Here is a 20,773-nt window from a genome sequence, read left to right as displayed (position 1 = left end):
ACTAGAGCAGATTTCCAGGTCTTTTTTCCCTCAGAGCAGCTGGTGGGTTCGAACTGCCTAACTTTTGGATAGCAGTCGAGCACTTAACCATTGTACCACCATTTGTCCAGGTTGTTGTTGTTATAGTGACCCTATGAGATGTAGGCATCACAATTTTATGGGTTTTAAGTTGCTTTTTTTTTTTTTCTTAATTTTTCCAAAATGCACTGCAACTTTTAGCCCAGACCCAGTTTGTACAATCCTAAGATCTGCTCAGCCCAACAGATCCACCGTCCCTTAAGCTTCAAATGCTCGCCTAACTTCATGAGAGGAATGCCCAATAGCTACCACAACAGACTAAGGAGTACCACCCCCCACAGCGCCAACTGACAAGAGAGACTATAGCAAATGAATACTGAAAGCACCAGCTTCCCACTAGTTCACCAGGGTCATGGAACACAACCCAAAAGTGTTGGGAGATTAATGCTCTATGCAGCAGATTTGACCAATAAGAGGCTGGAAACGGGAAAAAGCTAGCAGAGAAATTGCTTGCCCTTCTGCTCCAAGTCTCATCCAAGGGTTCCAAGATGCAGTTGTTCTATGTGGCCTCCCTAGAGACATTCAGTATGAGTAAAAACAGGCTGAGTTTTGTTGTATAGCTCTGACCAGCTTAATAAAGCGCCACTTATTAAGACTCCCTTCTTTCCAGCCTCGCTTCCCTTTGTCCTTCACTCTCACTCCCTTGGGATTATACCCTTAATAAAGTATTAACTTGTAATGTACCCCTCCGGCTCTGTTTTTTAGGAAACCTGAGCTACTACAGTAATTCAGACTCTTCACTATAATAATCAGCTATTACACTGTGTGGTAATGAAGTGATGAGCTTCCTTTCGGTTTAAGCCCTAAAGGAGATACTTAAGGCTATTTATCCAGAATATATCTGAAGTCTAGTGATTAGATGCTCAGCATCTGGCGCTGACCTACTTCATTCAAATCCTAACTCCACCATTAACTGTGAAATCCTGGACAAATAATTTAAAATTAAGCTTCGTTTCTTCATCCATAAGATATGGATAGTAAGAGCGCCTATCTCATAAAACTCTTGTTAAAATTGAATGAGTTTATGCTTATTTAATGCCTGATATATAATAAACACACAATGGAGGTTAGCTATTTATTCCTATTGCTGCCTAATTAACAGGTGTTTTTTCCCGCTCATTGCTGTTAGTGTACCTACCTATAGCAATATATCTGCTTTGCAACTTCTAGAATACTGTAGATTACATATCAAGGAGTCTAACTTATTAGAATTGTGTGCAAAGTAAAAGTAAATAAGGTCTGGGTCAAAACATGAAAGTTCATGTATATTAGTGCAATTTTTTTTTTTTTTTGGTAAAAAAAAGGCTGTTTAGTAAAAGGCTCCCAAGTGCATGTTTGCCTACATCCTGGTTCTTGAGTGTACCCTGCCAAATTATGAAATTCTAAATTCAAGTATTATCATACATTTTTGAGTCATACTGAATGACTACTGAATATAAAATTTTGAGTTAGCATTAACATCCCTGAATGCCACGCTATCCCAGTTGTGAAACACAATTTAGCGACCATAAATGGAACTCTCATACACTCTAATTCTGATTATTTACCTGCTAGGATAAAACTGGAAACTCTGCTGGCTTAGTGGTTAAAAGCTATGGCCACTAAACAAAAGGTCGGCAGCTCAAATCCACCCAGGTGCTCCTTGGAAACCCTATGGGGCAGTTCCACTCTGTCCGTTTAGGATCACTATGAGTTGGAATTGACTTGACAGCAATGGGTTTTTAGGATAAAACTACCAGTCAAGTGGAAGAAGATTATGCACGCACTTTTAGCATCTTGTGTAATGTTTTATGAAATGCTTATCCAAAATTCAATCACCGTGTTTTTGTTTCAAGACTCATTCAGTTTAACCAAAGCCGGTAACCAGTTGCCATGGAGTCAATTCCCACTTATGGCAACCCCATGTGTATCCATTAGAAGTATCTTCAAGGTGCAAGGAAGAAACACATAACTCCAACAAGGTTCAGTGAGACACACGTGGTATGCATGAAGGCAGGAGATCAACATACATGGAAGGCCTTAACCTTACTTTCTCTCTCCACAGCCTCATTGAGGAAGTATCTCAGGGCCTTACACATGGATGTCCCAAATATAGAATTCCCTATCACGGCTGACCTCAAATCAGTGTTTACGTGTAATAGTCATGGTGCTTTATCTAAGGTTCCAGACAATAAAATCAGAAACACTGTAGCCAGTAGAGCCAATGACCCATAGGATGAAAATTATTGATTATGAGATGAGTCACTGACACATAAATTACAATAAGAATAAATTAGATAATTATTTATAATAAATAATGGTAACAATGTACAAATTATGGTTAAATGAAACTCCTTATGGTTTAGGTGAAACCACCAAGGTACAACTTTTGGGGGTAAGGTTAATGAGTCTACATGAAAAGGCTCTGTAACAGTTATTAGGACAACTCTCAAAGGTCATTTTCATTTGCTTCCTGGATTCCGGTGTATTTCTACCTGGTGAATTCCTGAACAAGTGTTATAAAAGAGAGTGGGCCCACGGAGCACTGCAATTCTCTCAAGAGCCCACTGCTATGAAAAGGCAGTGAACTCAAAGTTCTTCCTTTTCTTGAACTTGCAGATTTCTTACTCTTTATGGGTTGCATTGGGTATAGAAGTTTCAGGGCCCTTCCTTAAGATGCATGGAGGCACCAAGGAGCCAGATTCATGCACATGCAAGTTTGGTCTTGTATCCTTTGCACCGTTTGTTTGCTGGTACAATAAAACATCAGAATGACAGCAAACTTAAACGTGCAGTAGATGTCATTCACACAAATCCTCAAATCAGGACTAGATTTTGTGGCTTGGCCCAGCTCAGTCACTCCCTCTAATGACTCTGAACATTTATTTCTTCCAGAAAGCTGTTCATTTACTAACACTGCTAGCTAGATGCACATTTAAGATGAAGTTAACAAAGCAAAAACTTTCGAACCCAAAAGGAGGGCCCTAGCAATGGTTCACACAGTCATACATTTTTGAAAACACTGCAAAAGTAAAATATTTTAACCACAATCAATTATAGCTTCTTTTTCTTTCCTCTCCAACTTCCCTCCATCACATTCCACATCAGATGAGGTATAGTGTCTATAGGCATTTTTGAGATCTAGCTAAGAGAAAACTGAGTGAAGGATATATTTCATTTGCATTTAATGGTGTCTATCTATGTTTTTTTATTTATGTGATTCACCATCAATTTCATGGGTAGACAAACTGTATTAGACATCCCAGAGTAGGAATGGTTTCCAAGAACACTCCAATCACCCACTGCACAGAGACACCCGGATTGAAAGTGAAGCACCAGAATTTGTGCCCCCATGTGAACATATCCTGTGGTGCCAGCATAGCAGTGGAGGAGAAACTGGGGTTGAAATGTACAGAGTCAGAAGCTAGTCTGTAAGAAAATTCCCCAGTCATCAGACATGGAAACTTATCACTGAAGGATTTGGTTTTTGCCAAAATGGAAGTTCTCTCCTAAATACTGCAACATGTTGTTGTATGCCGTTGAGTCCATTCTGACTCATAGAGATCTTATACAATTATAAATGCACTATAAATTTTTTATTGTATTTTTTCAGATGAGACTCTCAGACATAGAAATTACTAGAATTATTGTTTAGAGAGCACTGACAAGAGTACTGCCAAGAGCTAGCATATCTGTAACAGCCCATATGAGAAGGAACCTTGATAGAGGTTTATCTAAATTTGACACCAATGTTGAAAATTTATATGGCATTATCAAAAAAAAGTTGTGAATTGAAGGAAATATTTCTAAACTCTTAGTAATGAAAACCAAATTTCAATCAACCATGCTAGAGGAAAAGTAAATTATTTTTCCATACTTTCTACAGAAATGATTATAAAATTGTTATCATACGAACAATCAAGCCAAAAATGCAACCAAAAAGGTAGGAAAAGAAGCATTAGAGAGGTGTGTGTGTCAGACATTTAATCAATAAAAATATTATATCATTTTTCTGAGTTTTGTGATATTTGTGGTATTTGTTGACTTTTAAACTTGTAACTTTCTGTGATTTCTCATTCTAAACAAATACAATAATTTTGTTGTTAGAACTTTTTATACCTTTTCTCAAAGCAGGCACTCAAAATTGTATGAGCTTCAAGCCCTACAAAATGTGGATCCGTTTCTGGAGTTAGACATTCCTCCACAATTAAGCTTTGCTTATATATCATCATCAACTCACTTTAATGTTCTAGTTATCTCTCATACTGACTTGCCTCCAATTGGAATTTGTAAAAGTCATCCACAATGCCAAAGGGTGATGCTAAGGCCACAATGAACATGATTAATGACTAGCACAAGACACTTATATTGCAACATGTATCACACGGCTTGCAATTACATGTTCTTCTGTCTCTACCACTGGGTTTTTACTTAATCATCCACATATCCCCTTCAGTGCAAAGCACTCTACCAACAGATAATGGATGTGCTACAAATGTGGGAATGGGAGAAGAAAAGGGAAGAAGGGAAGAAGAAAGGGAGAAAAGGCAAGCTTTTTAAGGAAGCAAACGGAGGAATAAAATATGAAAATTGTTTAAGCTTTATAGATTGGGAGTAAACCACAAGGTCTTTATGTTTTGTCATAATATCTTTCAATGTGTGTGTGTGTATATATGTATGTGGTGTGTACTTTAAATTTTTATCTTAATGCCTTCAAACTTTATTCACTTTCTGGCTCAAGACTTTTCACATTCAATACGTTTTTTAACTTGGTATTATTCTCACCAATGTATTGATTTTTAAAAGCAACCAGAGCCCACATGAAACACAGCCTCTTCTAACCTGAGACGAGAAGAACAAGGTGGTGCCCAGCTAACTCTACCAAAGGTTTTCACCAGGGACACAATAGAAAGGCCCGACGGAATGGGAGAAAACTGAAGAACAAAACCCAAATTCCTAAAAAAGGCAGACCTACTGGATAGAGAGTAGAGGAACTCCCAAGACTATTGCCCTAAGATACTCTTTGAACTTGGAACTAAAGCTGTTTCTGGAGGTTACCTTTCTACCAAATAATAAATTGAGTTACCAAATAAACAGTATTACTTGCGAGTAACGTGCTTCCTTAAAAAATCAAGTATATGACACCAAACAGTCCACATTTACCCAAAAGCAAAGATGAAAAGGCAAAGCGAGGAAGGGAAGCTAGTTGGATGGAAACAGAACAAATGAAAATAATGAGAATGCTGACACATTGTGGAAATTGTAACCAGTGTCACAGAATAATTTATATAACAATTGTTAAATAAGAACCTAATTTGCTCCACAAAATTTCACTTAAAACACAGTAAGATATTTTTTAAAAATAGGAAAAACATCAACCAGAATATTAACTACGAAATCTGTGAATCTAATCATAGAGGGAGGCCCTAGAGGAGCCACTAAATCCTATAATGTCCAACGGGAAAATTTGGAGAGTCCTATTATATTTAATAATTCATATACTAGTGCCCAGAATTTAATATAAATTGAACTGAATCCTACATACAGCTCTTCGTAGATTCTGCCTGTCGATAAGACATGCTTTCATAAAAACTGGCAAGCTAAAAATACAGACTACAGCCCATTTTCATTTCATTTTCTTTTCAATGAAACATTGTGAATGTAGTGGCATGGCATAAATATTTATTAAACTCTATAATTCTTTCAACTATAATGATAAATGAAAGTATCCTTCAATGTGCATACAAAACACCTGCAAAAAAGCATTTTTAGAAGACTGAAATGAGATGCAAGCTATCCAAAGTCATGAAGGGCAATGAATTTATTCTACTACCTTCTAGAGAGCCACTAATATATGAAGCAAGCTTTTGAGAGGTTTTGCAAGCTCTGCTTACTAGGCTTCTGAAACTTTGCCTTCTGTTAACTGAAGAAATACTGACAATTCAGCATCACTTTGCACTGGGGAAATACGGACCCTGACATGAAGGCCCAGATACGCCACTGAAAACTTGTATTATTAAATATAAGAGGAAGACCACTTAAAGAGAAAAGACCACACAAGTTTCCAGGTTGTTGGCTTGCTACCCTTTCTGAATTACCTTTTTATGATTGTCATCATTTTTATCATTTACTAGTTAACACAGGGACAATAACAGCTTAGGCCTGATACACAAAGCAGACGTAATTACAGATTTCAACCAACAGTCCCCTATTAAAGCCTAAATTGCTTCAGCCGACAGTTAAGAAAAGGTCAAGAAAAAGGCACCTGCTGAAAAGAGTAATAAGGACATGCTGTTCATTATTTTCCAGAAGCATCTAATCCTCTCTCCCACCTGGCTTACATGACAACTACTAAGTTCATCTAAATGCTGTGGAGTGTTCAGGGCTCCTCCGGGAAACATTATTTTCTCTAGATTAATTATGATCCGAAAGTCTAGAGGTAAGGTTAAAAATCCAGAGTCAAGAAAAATTTCTGCTGTCACTTGATCGTAACTTCATGCCTATCCTTTGCTTGCTTTCTCTAGTCACAAGGGGAAAATTTTAAGGGCAAGCCTGGGCCAAAATCCAATGAGTCTCTTTTGATCTAGATGAGTAGGGGTAAAAATATCATCTCAAAAAGACTGAGGACGAGGAATGCCATTTAATCTGGGTTTATCATGAATTACACCAAAGCCACCAAATAACATCTGTCTTACTCCTCAACTTTTCAAAGAGGAGTTACTATGCAAGTTCAGGGAAAAGAAGCTTGAAAGATTAACAGCCACACGTAACATAAAATATGATTTCTGGTGCCTCTGAATATGAGAAGAAGGAAGCTTATATCACATTACATTATGCAAGAGACATACTACCGTGGGAATTAGCCATCCTTTTAAATATCTGGGCTGGGGCTGACAGTTTCTTAGATGGCAAAAAGCCCGTCATATTTCTAACAATATAACTTTCTCTCTCTTGGTTTTTGTTCACTTACTCTTGACTATCTAATGATTAGAGACTAAAGATAAAGGTTCTAGACTCAGTGCTAGAAGCTAGTAAGCAATTCTTCAATAGAATGAAGTTAATAAAAGCTACTCATTTATACGTCTTGATTCTTTCCTTGGCCACCAGCTGAAATGAATCCTCCCCATAGGGGATAAACATACAGCATCACACCATTTTAGAGCTAGACTGATTGTGTTCCTACACCATCCAGCCAAACCCCTGTTTTTCTTATGCTTGGTAAGACAAGGTCTTCAGCAAAGCAAAAGTGGTCCTTTCACTGCAGAAAAGAGGTGGAGAGCATAAAGCTGGAGGTGGAGACAAAGTCCTTTGGTCTCACTGTCTTTCCTTGTAAAATGAAAGCATTGGATGATATTATCTCTCTACTGTTTCTCTGGAGTTCCTGGGTGGTACAATCAGTTAATGCGCTCGGCTGTTAATGGAAAGTCTGGTGGTTCAAGTCTACCCAGAGACACCAGAGAAGAATGGCCTGGCAATCTACTGCCAAAATATCAACCACTGAAAACCCTATGGAGCACAATTCTACTCTAATACACATGGAGTTACCATGAGTTGCAATCGATTCGATGGCAACTGGTTTGGGTTTTTTGGTTACTATTTCTCCAAAGCTCCAGTGAAATATATCAACACACCAGGGTAGCACTGCATAAACTGGAGTTAATAGGAATTCCTGGAAAACATCAGTCTTAGAAATATTTTTAAACTTGAAATCTGTTTTAGAAATATTTACTTAAGAAAAAGATTTTATTAGTCAAGGTCCTGGAAGAAAACAGATGGCATACTCAACTGGGTAATTGAGAGGAGTTTAAAAAAACAGGCTGTTTACAAAGCTGTGGACAAGGTTTATGCAGTACTCTAGGGTTAGTAAGAGCAGGGAGCTGCTGCCATCCATCTTAGGATGCAGGCAGCCCATAGTACCCAGCTTGAAGTGTGAAGGAGATTAATGCCTGGACCCAACACTCCCTCTTCCTCTCTAAGTTCCCACTGGCAGAGACAATAAAAGTCGGAAAACAAAGGAGCCCACTGATGCAACCCATACAGGTCAACCTCCTGGGCACAGACCAGAAAGAAGAATAGAGAGTGGATCTGGACAGGCAAACGGGAGAGAGCTAAACACCACAGTTACAAAGCTATATTTGTTTACGGGTGAAATTTTCTGCTGTCAAAAAATAGTACTTAGACTTACAGCAAATTGTGTGTCTGAGATGCCTCTGTTGGGTGTCTGTTTGAATCCAAGTGCACGTTAGGTTTCCTTAGCCCTTGCTGATGTTCTATTAAACATTTGAAATAAAGAGGAAAATCTATGCTCAGGTAAGTTTGAAAATACTTGCTAGAACCTCTATATAGAGAAATGTAAATGTAAGTGCACTTGCTTTGTGCATGTGGGTTTTTGTCTTATAATACCAAACAAACGAAAAAAACCATTCCCTTCCAGTTGATTCTGACTCATAGTGACACTATAGGACAGAGTAGAACTGCCCCATAGGGTTTTCAAGGAGCACCTGATGGATTCAAACTGCCGACCTTTTGCTTAGCAGCCGTAGCACTTAACCACTATGTCACCAGGGTCTACCTTATGATACCAGATGTGTAAAAACAAGGAAAACAACTGTCCCTACCTCAAAAGATGACTGAACGAGACCATCTGCATAAAGCACTTTGCACAGAACTTGGCACATAGTCTGGGCTGATACATTTTAACTGCTGCCTCCTCTGTCACCAGAATCATCATGAACAGCTGCATTCTGACCTCTCAGATGGGAAAACTTCCCACTACAGAAGGCGCATGTCCTATGCCTGTACTTCCTTGTCACTAGCATCTGGCCTGGTGCCTCACACAAAGGTGGCGTTCAATTAGTGTTAGATCAGGCAGACAAGAGTGCTATGTCAGGCTGTGTATTATTATTCGGTATTCATTTCCTCCTCCCCCTGTCCAAAGGAGTCTTCTTTGCCCCCATCAGTGCTGACCTTGGCCCTATAACTTGTTTCGGCCAATGGAATGTGGGCCAGTTTTGAGCAGTTTCCATCCCCTCTCGTGCTCCTGCCCTCCGCCTTGAGAATATCACTTCCCAGGTAGCGGATGCTACTGCAGCCTGGGTGCTGGAATGAGATGACATGTGGAACAGACCTTAACTCAACTCATATTCTCGAACAAAGTTGCTTCAGATGTTCCTATAGACCCAGAAGCAAGGAAAAAAAAAGTTTATTTCTATAAGCCACTGAGATGTTTTTATTGTTATGAAGCAATTACACGTATGCTGAACAAGGCTATGATGACATGCTGGAGTGGAGGTGTGGGGGAATCAGACTGGCAGTCCATTGGATGTGAGTTCAAATCCCAGCTCTGCCAACTATCAGACTTGTGACTTTGATTAGGTAAGCCTCAATAAAACCCTACCTTGCAGGATTACTGTGACAATCAGAAATAGTGCCTGAAAAGTAGCTAGTACAGTACCTGGCATTATAGATACTTGATAAATGGAATAAATAAAACAATTAATAATAATGGATGGCAAAAATATCTTCCTAAGTATCCAAGATTAATGTGCTGAACTGGAAAATGTTTATCCCAATTAAATACTTCTTTAATTAACCTCAGATAAAATGGTGAAATAATTTTCCAGTTTATAGTTACAAAAAAAAACCTAATAGAAAATCATTGTTTAAAATGTCCAATGTGCTCTTTCCAAACCTTCTGAAACTTTCGAGTAGCTAAGAATATGAATTCTACCTGTGGCCAAGAATAAGAATGCATTCTTGTGAAGGAAAAAAAAAAAAAATTACTAAATTGCCATCTTCTGGACTAGTGATTTAAATTGCGATCAAATCCAATGTATTTGGGGCTCCTCAGTTAATCCCTTTCCTGTGCACATTACTAAACATTTATTAAATGCCTATGCATGGTAAAGAATGCCAAAGGTATGGTTTTGTTCGCTGAGCTTAAAATAAAGTCAAGAACATAAAGCTACTAAATGCACCAAGTAATCCACAGTCTCACAAAGCAGAAGCGTTACAACTACTGAAGCACAGAAATAGATTTTAGAGCCATCGGGGAAGGCACTCTGAAAAAAAAAATCACCAGTGATGAATTATAAAAGATTTATTTGGATTGTAAAAATTGACTAGAAAAGAAATTGTTCTCAAGCATGGGCTCAATTCTCTGCCATTCAAAAGAAGAAGGGCAAGGATTCTACAGAAAAGACCTATCTGGTAGCCAATTGTCTTAGGAGCCCAAGAAAATTTAAGGTTGCATTTTCAAACCACTTGCAGAAGGAATGTTTAGAGTGCTTCATTAAAAATGCCTGAACTGTCACCCTGGAGCCACTGAATTAAAATCTTTGGACACCTGACCTGGAAATTTCCATTGTTAACAAACTCTCCAGGTGATTCATATGCACACCAAAGTTTGAGAACCATTAACTAATGCACACTTTCCAACACTCTTTGACATGTGACTTAAATGCAAAACTCCAAAGGCAAGATCCCAGCAAGTTTAGTCCATTTTATGCCCAAGGGTCAAATGAAAACAACACAGTCTGGAGTTGAGACTCAGTAACAGCTGCTGGGATAAATAGTCATGCATTCTGCCAGGAGCTCAAATCTTGACTTTTTTTTAGCACTTGGAGGCAAACAGCTAATGGATCATTCAACAATAGTATGACTCCAACTGTACCACAGTGATGGCTTCTCTTGTTGGACATCTAATTACCAGCCCTCTCCTCAACCTTAGCACACCGTGGTACAAGTCTAGGCTGTCACTCCTCATCAGCTTCTTTGGTTTGGATACTAAAATATTCAAGAGTGAGAGGAGAAGAAATAAGATGGCTAAGAATATTATCATGTAGAAAATCTAATCTTCATAAAAGATTTCAACACTCAGTCAAAATCATTTTTTCTACAACGTAGAGGAAAACGCAGTATTATTTTCTAAGGCAGGGAAACAGAATGAGATGGATGATAAAGGGGAAAGGAAATTGCTACTATAGTTGCAAAAATTAAAAATCCTATGGGAAAATAAATCAAAATCGTATGTAGTGAGTTCTAGATCCAGCTCCTATTCTCTATTGGATAAAGCTTGCACAACTCACGTAGCTACTCTTTAACCCAAAGGAATTAATTCTTATAGGAAAGAGCTTTTTATGCCACAAAGCATATCAAAATGCCAAAATATGAGTGGCATTATTATTATCGATGGCAGATTTCTTTTATACAATCAGACTACAGCAGAACAAATGCAGAGCCGTGAGTTGTTTTCTTCCACAAAGGCAAAGGACATCAAACTCATGGAGTCAAGAATTATAAGGGCAGTTTATCATCAGATGAAACTATACACATATTTCCTAAAATAACACCCAACATCAGAACAAAACAACACAGTACAAATGGTGAAAATCTAGGCCACTCTCACCAAATTGTTCCTGCCCTTCACTGCATCAAGCGAGACCAAAGTGCAATTTACTGAGAAAAACAGCCCCGAGTAGCTGGATATAGTCATCCATATAAAAAAAAAAAAATAGCAGTGCTAAATGATTCATCTGAACACCTTCCTATTGACCTACCTACCCACATACCAGAGTCCAAAAGCTGGTCTTGGTCAAGGGAGAGACATACAAACAGTAAAAATATGAGGCAACGAGGAAGAATGATTAATAGTCAGTGCCAGCAATCAGTGTGTCCAGGGTTGTAGGGACTTCACTGCAGCTTTGAGATCAATACCAAATTCAAGCGTAACTAAGAACATGCAAGGAAACTCATACTTCTTTTTAGATGGGAGATAGCATGGTATACTACAGTTACTCAGCAATAAGTCTGAAACTTTACCAGTTGCCATGGAGTTGATGCCAATTCATGGCGACACCACACGCGTCAGAGTAGAACTGCTCCCCGTAGGGTTTTCAATGGCTGAGTTTTTGGATGTAGATGCCTTTCTTTCTAGGGACTGGGTGGACTAGAACCTCCAACCTTTTTGCTAGCAGGTGAGTATGTTAACAGTTTGTACCACCCAGAGACTCCAAGTTTGAAACTAGGCTCCAAGTTATATATCTTCTCTGAACTTCAATTCATAAGTTGTTGAATATTAGCCCTACCTCATGGGACCACTGGGAGAATTAAATAAGACCTACAATATAAAGCCCTTTGTATAGTGTCTTGCACATGTTAAGTACTCAATGAAGTCATTAGTAGTCATAAAGTATTAGCACAGAGTAGGTACTCAGTAAAGATTACTTTCTCATTTTGTGCTTCAAGGATGGAAACATATTCCAAGTGAATGACAAAGGATATGTAAAAAAGTATAGTATGTGGCTAAATCAGGGCCCAAGTATCCTGATATTTACCTTTTCCTTCATTGTGGTTATGGAGTCCAAGTTTTACAATTTCCACTGGCCATAATTAGAGCTTGTCATTTTCAAAATTACAGTTTAAAAGTTTGAGACGGTACTTACAGCTTTGTAACTCTCATCTAATACTTAATGCAGTTTCTCAAATCCTTTTTCTAGTAATATTGAAATATAGGTAGTGATCACTATAATGACACCCTCCCAAGGCCTACTCGGAATTGCATTATCATTGCCATCATCATCATCACTGGGAGCAAAGCATCCTATAAGTGCTGCAGAAAAATGATTTAAGGTATGTAAATGTGTGCTGAAAACTGTAAAGTGCTAATATTACCATTTACATGAGAATAGAGAAGACACAGCCCTTAATCTTGATATTCTACCATCTAAAGAAGACGACTAGAGAAATACAAAGTACTGATAAAGGGACACACATGCACACATGTGTCCACGCAAATGTACCTTTAAAGAGAAATAATCACAGTAACTGGTATGGAAAAAAAAAGTCCATGTCTGTATGTATGATGGAGACTAAATCAGTAGGTGGGAAGGCAATGAAAATATTAAGGCAAGTTTGCCCTCTCTTCAAAAATATTTCCTATAAAAATCAATTCTTATAAATAAAATCTTAAAAATCCATTTTATAAATACAATCCTTAACACACCTCCTCTATGCTACCATTTGGATTATTTGTAGAGGCACACCTCCATATATTTATGAAGCACGCGCAGAGTGAACGTCTGTCATTCAAGGGCCAATCGTGCCTGTGACACATCAAAGAGCCAAGCAACTAATGCAGTATCGCTTCAGCAAAGCATGACTGTAAGTGGAAGGATTCATACACAAATCCATTGAAAATCTATTTCACACTTCTAATTTAAAGCCAATTCAAATGTAATTTACTTTATCAGGGCTCTTAATTTAGTGAAGGTCAAGTGTGCAATCAACAGAGGTGACAATTACTTACGCTTATCAAAAGATAACCTGGTAGCAGGAGTAACGAACAATAAAAAATCAGGAATTTCCTTGGAAACCCAAGACTTTAGTGTATAAACAAGTCTTTTTACAATCCAACATAACTCTATTAGGAAGCTTCTACTGGCGTCATCTCTGCATCATATACAACCTCATTTGTCAGTCTATTTTACTGCCAGAATATCCTTTCCAATGTTGACGATTTGAAAGGTGAAACAACACTTCTGGCACAAAATGTTAAACTTACCGCTCTCGTCATCTATATTAAACCTTCCAAGACCACTGCCATCCCTGATGGAGTACTGGATCTCTCCATCCCTCCCGGAGTCCTCATCGTGGGCAGTCACCTGCAGCACACTTGTTCCAATGCGTGAGTTTTCCTTTACAGATCCAACAACAGCAAAGTCTGGGAAGTACGGGGTGTGGAGGTTTTCATTGACATCCACCACTTCCACCTCAACGAAGGAAACAGATGACAGAGAGACAGGCCGCCCTTTGTCTTTGGCCCGAACCGTGAGGTTATAGAACTGCTGTTTTTCATAGTCAAGTTCTTTGCTTAAGCGGATGGCACCACTTGCTTTATCGATTTCAAATCTCCCATTATAATCATTGACCAAAGAGTAGCGCACTTGACCCCCCAATCCAAGATCTGGATCGTGGGTCTCCAGCCAAGCAATGACGGTGCCAACGGGGAGATCTTCAAGAACCTTCACACTATAGCTACTGGGAATGAAAGCTGGGGAGCAGTCATTGACATCATCCAAAAACACCTTAAGAGTGACAACGGAAAATAGTTGCTGACCACTTTCTGACTTGTCCCTGGCTTCTATTTTTAAAGAGTAGTTTGATTGAGATTCTCGATCCAGTTGGTCAGCTACATAAACAATTCCAGTTGAGCTATTGATGCCAAACTGCTGTGTATCTGTCAAGACGGAGTAAGTCACTTCACCATTGGAACCCAAGTCTTTGTCTCTGGCTTCCACTTGAATAATCTCAGTACCGATACTTGAACTTTCAAGAATGTTAACTGAGTAACTGTCTTGAAGAAAAATCGGGTTATTGTCATTAGCATCCTCCACATTGATGGTCAGCAACCTCCACGAAGACTTTTGTGGATTACCTAAATCATAGATGGTGATATTAAGGAGATAGAGGTCTGTTTGTTCTCGATCCATGGGCATAAGGACTTTAAGTTGCCCAGTCTCCATATCGATATTAAAGCAGCTGTCTGTATTTCCATCAGATATTGTAAACAGCACCTTTCCATTGAAGCCAGAGTCGGCATCATAGGCTTTAATCTTCAGGATGTTAGCACCAACTGGCAGATCCTCCTTCACAGCCACATCAGAAGGAAAAGACTTGTCAAAGTGTGGTCCCTGTCTATTAATTGAATAAAAGTCAAGAAATCCATCTTCCAGATTCAATTTCCCATTCGCTTTTGCCTTAATGAGCAGTTTCTCTGCCAGCTTTTGAGCCACACGTGTTTCTCTGCAACTGAAGCTCTTTGAAGAAACCTTCCCATGGAGGACTGAAATGTTAACAGACATGGGGTCTGCGAAGTTCTCTCCATCAGTTGCTGTAATTCTGAGGCCGAAATTACCATTTTTAATGCCAGAATTCATGAGTGACTTTTTCAGTTGTAAAACACCAGAGTCTGGGTTTAAATAAAAGAAACCAAGTTCATTTCCAGATATGATTTTGTACTTTACAAGTTCAAGTTCATCAATATCGATGGCAGAGACAGCTGTGATGTGACCCCCAACTGGAAAGTCATATGAAATAACTCCTTGACAAGCAACTTTTTCAAAGAGAGGGCTGTTGTCATTGACATTTCCTATGCGAATAGTCACATTTACCTCACTTTCATGTCGGTATGGCGAGCCCCAGTCAGAGGCTCTTACAATAAACCTGTAAGTTTCTGGGGAGGATTCAAAATCCAGTTCTTCGGTTGTGCTAATAACACCTGTAAACTGGTTAATGGCAAATGGTAACAAATTCAGGCTGGCGATACTGTAGGTGATGTATCCATTTTCTCCTTTATCCTTATCAGAAGCTGAAACTGTCAGAACGCTCGTTCCCACTGGAACACTTTCATTCACGAAAGCCTCATATAGCGGCTGTTGAAACTCTGGGGTGTGGTCGTTGGCGTCTTCTATACCTATGGTGACTTGTGCTTTTAAATCCCCTTCCCTGTTTGTCACCCCCAGTTTATAAACCTCCTTCTTAATGGTATTCAGTGGCTGTGCTGTGACAATCAGACCGGACCGAGGATTAATTTTAAAGTACTCTGCATCCTCACCAGGAGATAATTTGTATTCCACATCTAGCGGTTCGGGACTTAATTTTACTATAGCAACCACCACACCAGGAGGGGAAAATTCACTGATGCTCACCTCGTACACTTCTTTCTCAAATCTCACTGGGACAGCATCCCTTTGGGGGTTGGCAATGTGGACTATCTTCAGTGCCGAAAACTTCTGAGGTGACCCCTTGTCTTTCGCTTGAAGAGTGAGATTGTAGCCGTAAGGAAAGCTCTGCCAGTCAATCTGCTTTCTCTCCTGAATCTTGTACTCGTTCAGCCACTTTCCTTCCTTGGCCAGGAAGAACTGATCTAGAGGATCCCCAGCCACAATGGAAAGAGTTTCAATCTCTCCATTAGCCCCCTCATCTAGGTCATCGACGGTCACTACAGCATACGTCGGCTCTTTGTCCAGTGAGAAAGGAACATGAGTGACTACATGGATAGTTGGGGCATGTTCATTTATCCGTTCAATGTGAACATAAAGCTTTGCAGTACTGCTCACTCCGTTGTTTCCATAGAGTTTCATCCCTCGGTCCACAGCCAAAATTTCCAGGTCATACCTACTCTTCTCATCATAATTTAAACGTCCACTTAAAGAGATGACACCGCTGGTGGGGTGAACTGAAAAGAGATCCACTTTGCTTTTAAAGTAGTAGTAGAATTCTCCGTTGGAACCAATGTCTGCGTCTGTCGCTGTCACCTGGGCGACACTAGTCCTTAAAGGTGTGCTTTCTGCGATTGTAACAGAGTATGTTGTGGGTGAAAACAAAGGTCTCAGGTCATTCATATCTAATACTTGTATATTCACTTTGGTCCATGCTTCTAAATCTTCTCCTCTGACAGAACCTTTAACTATCAATAAATAATTGTCCTGTATTTCCCTATTCAATATGGCAGAATTGCCACCTTTAGTTCTTATTCGGAGGAAACAGAAATCTGCAATGATGACTTCCTCTGCTTTGAAAAAGCCTTCCTCGTCTCCAGATACTATTCTGTATTTGATATCCCAGGACAGATCTATCAAGGTGATGCCCATTCTACTTTGGCTGTTGACATAGGTCCTTGCTGCTGAGTTCTCATACACAGTAGCATTATAAATGGAATGTGTGAAGTGGAAGCCCAGGGGCCCAGTCCTTGGCAGCCCCTGGGAGACAGTGGCCAAAAGCTTGAGAAGCAGGAGGATGAGGCAAGGAGGAGGCCGTGTGCCCACACAGTATCCCATAATTATATCCATTACATCATACTTCCATCCTGAAGGGGAAAAAAAGAGAGAAAAGACAAATTAACCTAGAGACAAATAGGAGAAGGAATCGGAAATAGTTAATAAAATTAATATTAAGTAATAATGAACCAGTGCATTTTTAAAACTTTATTGTAAATCTTTTTACTAGAACAGCAATAAAAGAAAAAATTAGAAACTTCACCAGTACTGGATGATAGGGAATTAAAAGTCACTAGGATTTAACCTTATTTTGTTTGTTTTTCAAGAACACTTTTACAGTGCTGGTTAAAGTGTGGTTTGGTATAAGATCTCTCCTTTCTCAAGGTCAATGGAGTAATATGTATTGGAAGACTTAAAAATGCATTTATTTTTGACTCAGAAATTGCCTTTGTTGAGAAATAATTTAAAAATATTCATCACAGCACAGCTGAAAATGCAAAAATTCAAAAGATAGCAAATGCCTATCTATAGAGAATCAATTAATCTGTGGTGTATTCATAAAATGGAATACTATGCAGCCATTAAAAATAATGATAGAGATATATATTTTCAGACGTGGAAAGATGTAACGCTAAGTGACCAGTGAAGATCATGAAACAGTATCTGTGCCATATGGTATGATGCAAACATCTATAAGCAAACTGCATTTTACACTTAAAAGGGATGAACTATGTTGCGGGATTTGGAGGCTTATCTGCATCTCCTAATTTCTCTTCAGAGAACAATATTCATCAAATTTTATATAATTACTTCAATAATTTTTAAAGAAAGATATCACCACCATGTTTTACTTTTACTTTTAAGATGGTCAAGATTTATTCACAATCCCATACCACCCGCAAGAGCCAAAACATCATGAAGCAAACAAAGCAGAAATGATGATCCCTAAGGAGTTACATGATCTTAGTGATATCCATGAGGGAACTGTGTGTGCCACTCAGAATACAGGAGATAAGACCCATTACGAGAAAGAAAAGCCTAACCAATTACAAGAGGTACTTCCAATCATTTTTATCAGCCACTGTTAAATACCCAGTCTCCATACTTTATGACTATGTAGATTAAATGTTGAAAACACTTGCCCATTTTAACCATCAAAATCTGTAAAGTCTTTAAAATAGAGGGGAAAAGGTCTATTTAACAAGGAACAGTTAAGTCTATTTACGCCCTCATGGGGTAGAATTTGCAGAAGCCCCACATATGGGTTCTTCCACCAAGCCGCACTCTTGAGCCTCTTGAATTCTTTTCTTCCTCAGGAGCAGGTAGAGAGATGAGAGGGAGTTGGGATGACAGGGGGTAGGAAATGAATTCTTTAGAGGGTACACTGATAAGTTAGGCATAAATAATAAATGGCAGACATTTTCACTGTATTTTATTCACTCCTCAAAACAACTTTAAGCAGTAGTTACTATTGTATCCAACTACAGATTAGAAAACTGGATCAGAGAAGTTGAACCCATTTGTTTGGAGCACTGGCCCAACCAAAGTCCCTCAGCTTGTACATAGCAAAGACCTCAAATCTTAGTGTTTCTTACTCTAAAATTTATTCTCTGCTCCACCATGCCATCGTCCTCTCTGAATTATATGTAAGCAAGGCTGAAATAATTAAAGCCCCTGTGAAACATATATATACAGGCCATTGGTGATTCAGTGGCAGAATTCTCGGCTTCCATGCAGGAGATCCAGGTTCCATTCCCAGTCAACGCACCTCATACACAGCCTGAACTCATCTATCAGTGGTGGTTTGTGTGTTGCCATGATGCTAAACACGTTTTAGACTAGGAAGAAAGACCTGGCAATCTACCTCTGAAACTCAGCCAATGAAAACCTTATGAATCACAAAGGTCTGATCCGTAACTGCTCATGGGGAGGGTGCAGGATTGGGAAGAGTTCATTCCATGTGCATTTTACTTTTACTTTTAAGACTCCATGACAGCTAATGACAATAGAAACATACGTGGCATAATTTAATTCTATTAAACTAGTTAACAGTTATCATTGATGGAAAAGCATAAAACCCACTCAACATCTCTATTTGGTTATCTCTTTTCCGGATTTAAACTAGTTCTGATTACTGGCTGTAAGCTGAGAAATTCCCTATAGAAGAATAACATTTTAAAATATTACAAAGTAGAGTTTATAAAATGTTTCCATATCCAAGTTTGAGAAGGCAGGTATTATTAAGCCCTTTTTGTAGATGAGGACAAGAAACCTCATTTTCATAGTAGGAGAGTCTGGATGAGAACTCAGGCTCTCTCCACACCCTATAAGGCTTTTCTTTTTTTTTCCAACGCTGCTCTACAGGAGACCCCCATAAAGCAAAACGCTGAGCAGGCATGTGCTTGGTCCCACCTGGGGATGAAATCCGTCCTGCTGCTCTCATCTGCTGAAGTAATAGGAAACACTGAGTAAGCAGTCAGAGAAAGTAAAAAGTTTAATATAGGAATTTTATAGGCAGAATAAGGAGCCCTGTTGCACAATGGTCAAGCGCTCATCTGCTAACCGAAAGGTCAAAGGTTTGAACTCACCAGACGCTCTGCAGGAGAAGGATGTAAGAGTCTGCTTCAATAAAGATTACAGCCTTGGAAACCCTATGGGGGGTGGGAGGGCAGTTCCACTCTGTCCTACAGGGCTACTGCAATTCTAAATAGACTCAACAGCAACAGGGTTTTTTTATAGGCAGGCTAGACAGCAAAAATGAAAAACAGGGAGATGGGATAACTCTTGATAAAAGAACTTGAATCTCAAAGTCAATTTCACATGCAATTGCTCTGGCTGTCTGTCCTTGGGGAACACCTCAGGTGCTGAGTGTGTGAAGCAGGATGGCCGTGGGGAACTGGCATAGGGAACCACGCAAGAAGGAAGACAGATGGCAGCTAGCAACCCTTTGGCTGTAGGTCCCTGGAAAGAAACTATTGGGCTGCAAGTCATTTCAGAGGACGTTTCCTTAGCAAAATGGTGTATTTTGGTTTCATGAATAAGGTAGGTTCAAATGTCCTACTCAGGGGAAAGGAGAATCCCTTGGAATCCGTGTGATTGGAGGTGTTTTTGGAGAACACGCTCAGCCAAAAATGGGAGTGACGGGCCCCTCTTTAGCGATCACAGATACACAGGAGCAGGAACTTTCCTAATACCCAATAACCTAAATAGACTCTTATTTCAGCATCTGAAAATGCTGCAAAGCAGAAACGTATTTTTAGGTTCACTGTGAACACGGTGGAATGAGATACCGCTCTTTTAAGGAAATGACCAAAAGCAGTGCTATCCCCTTGAGGTAGAAAACTGGGTCTTCCCTCAGCAGGTTCCTGAGAAATCCCAATTCAGTTTCTCCGTCATTCCCCGCTTACTAGTCTAAACTGAAGAGACTGCCTGTGAGAACGGTTTTGCTGCTTCTCATCCAAGGAATCTGAATCCCACAGTCATCAGAGTAAAAAACGGTCTCAGTGGTAAACTCAGTTCAGCTGAACTCTGTGAATGAAATGCACTCGGCTGCTAACCGTAATGTTGGCAGTTCAAGTCCGCCCAGAGGTTCCTTAGAAGAAAGACCTAGAGATTTACTTCAAAAAAATCAACCATCGAAAACTGTATGGAGCACAGTTCGACTCAGACACACACAGGCTCGCTGTGAGTCAAAACCAACTTGACAGCAACTGGGTTTGGAACTCTTAGTCTGCCGCCCATTCTAGCCCTGGATGCCAAAGGACGGAAACCTGGTGGGGGTGTGGTATAACTCACGTTGGAGGTACACAGTACTGGTTTGCTAAATAGGACATTAAAGTTTAGATATAACCAGAGGTCCAGAAGTCTTCAATAAGCTCAGTTTCTAAACCCCCCCAAAATCAGCACTTCTTTCTTCAGGAAACAGAATCACGGAGTTA

At 39.4% G+C, this 20,773-nt stretch overlaps 1 protein-coding gene across 1 annotated transcript in view; it reads right to left on the bottom strand.

The window, feature by feature from the left end:
• FAT3 (FAT atypical cadherin 3) overlaps nt 1-16,907 on the bottom strand; it is a 628,156-nt gene extending 611,249 nt beyond the window's left edge. The window contains exon 1 of the mRNA XM_003415583.3: nt 13,619-16,907. Coding sequence (XP_003415631.2) covers nt 13,619-16,907 — 3,289 coding nt within the window. The remainder of the gene's footprint in view (nt 1-13,618) is intronic.
• Between the last annotated feature and the right edge of the window lie 3,866 nt (nt 16,908-20,773).

The sequence above is a fragment of the Loxodonta africana genome, chromosome 7, assembly GCF_030014295.1.
Source record: "Loxodonta africana isolate mLoxAfr1 chromosome 7, mLoxAfr1.hap2, whole genome shotgun sequence".
In the NCBI taxonomy this organism is placed as follows: Eukaryota; Metazoa; Chordata; class Mammalia; order Proboscidea; family Elephantidae; genus Loxodonta; species Loxodonta africana.
Note: the sequence above shows the minus strand (reverse complement) of the source record. Positions and strands in the feature narration are given on the sequence as shown.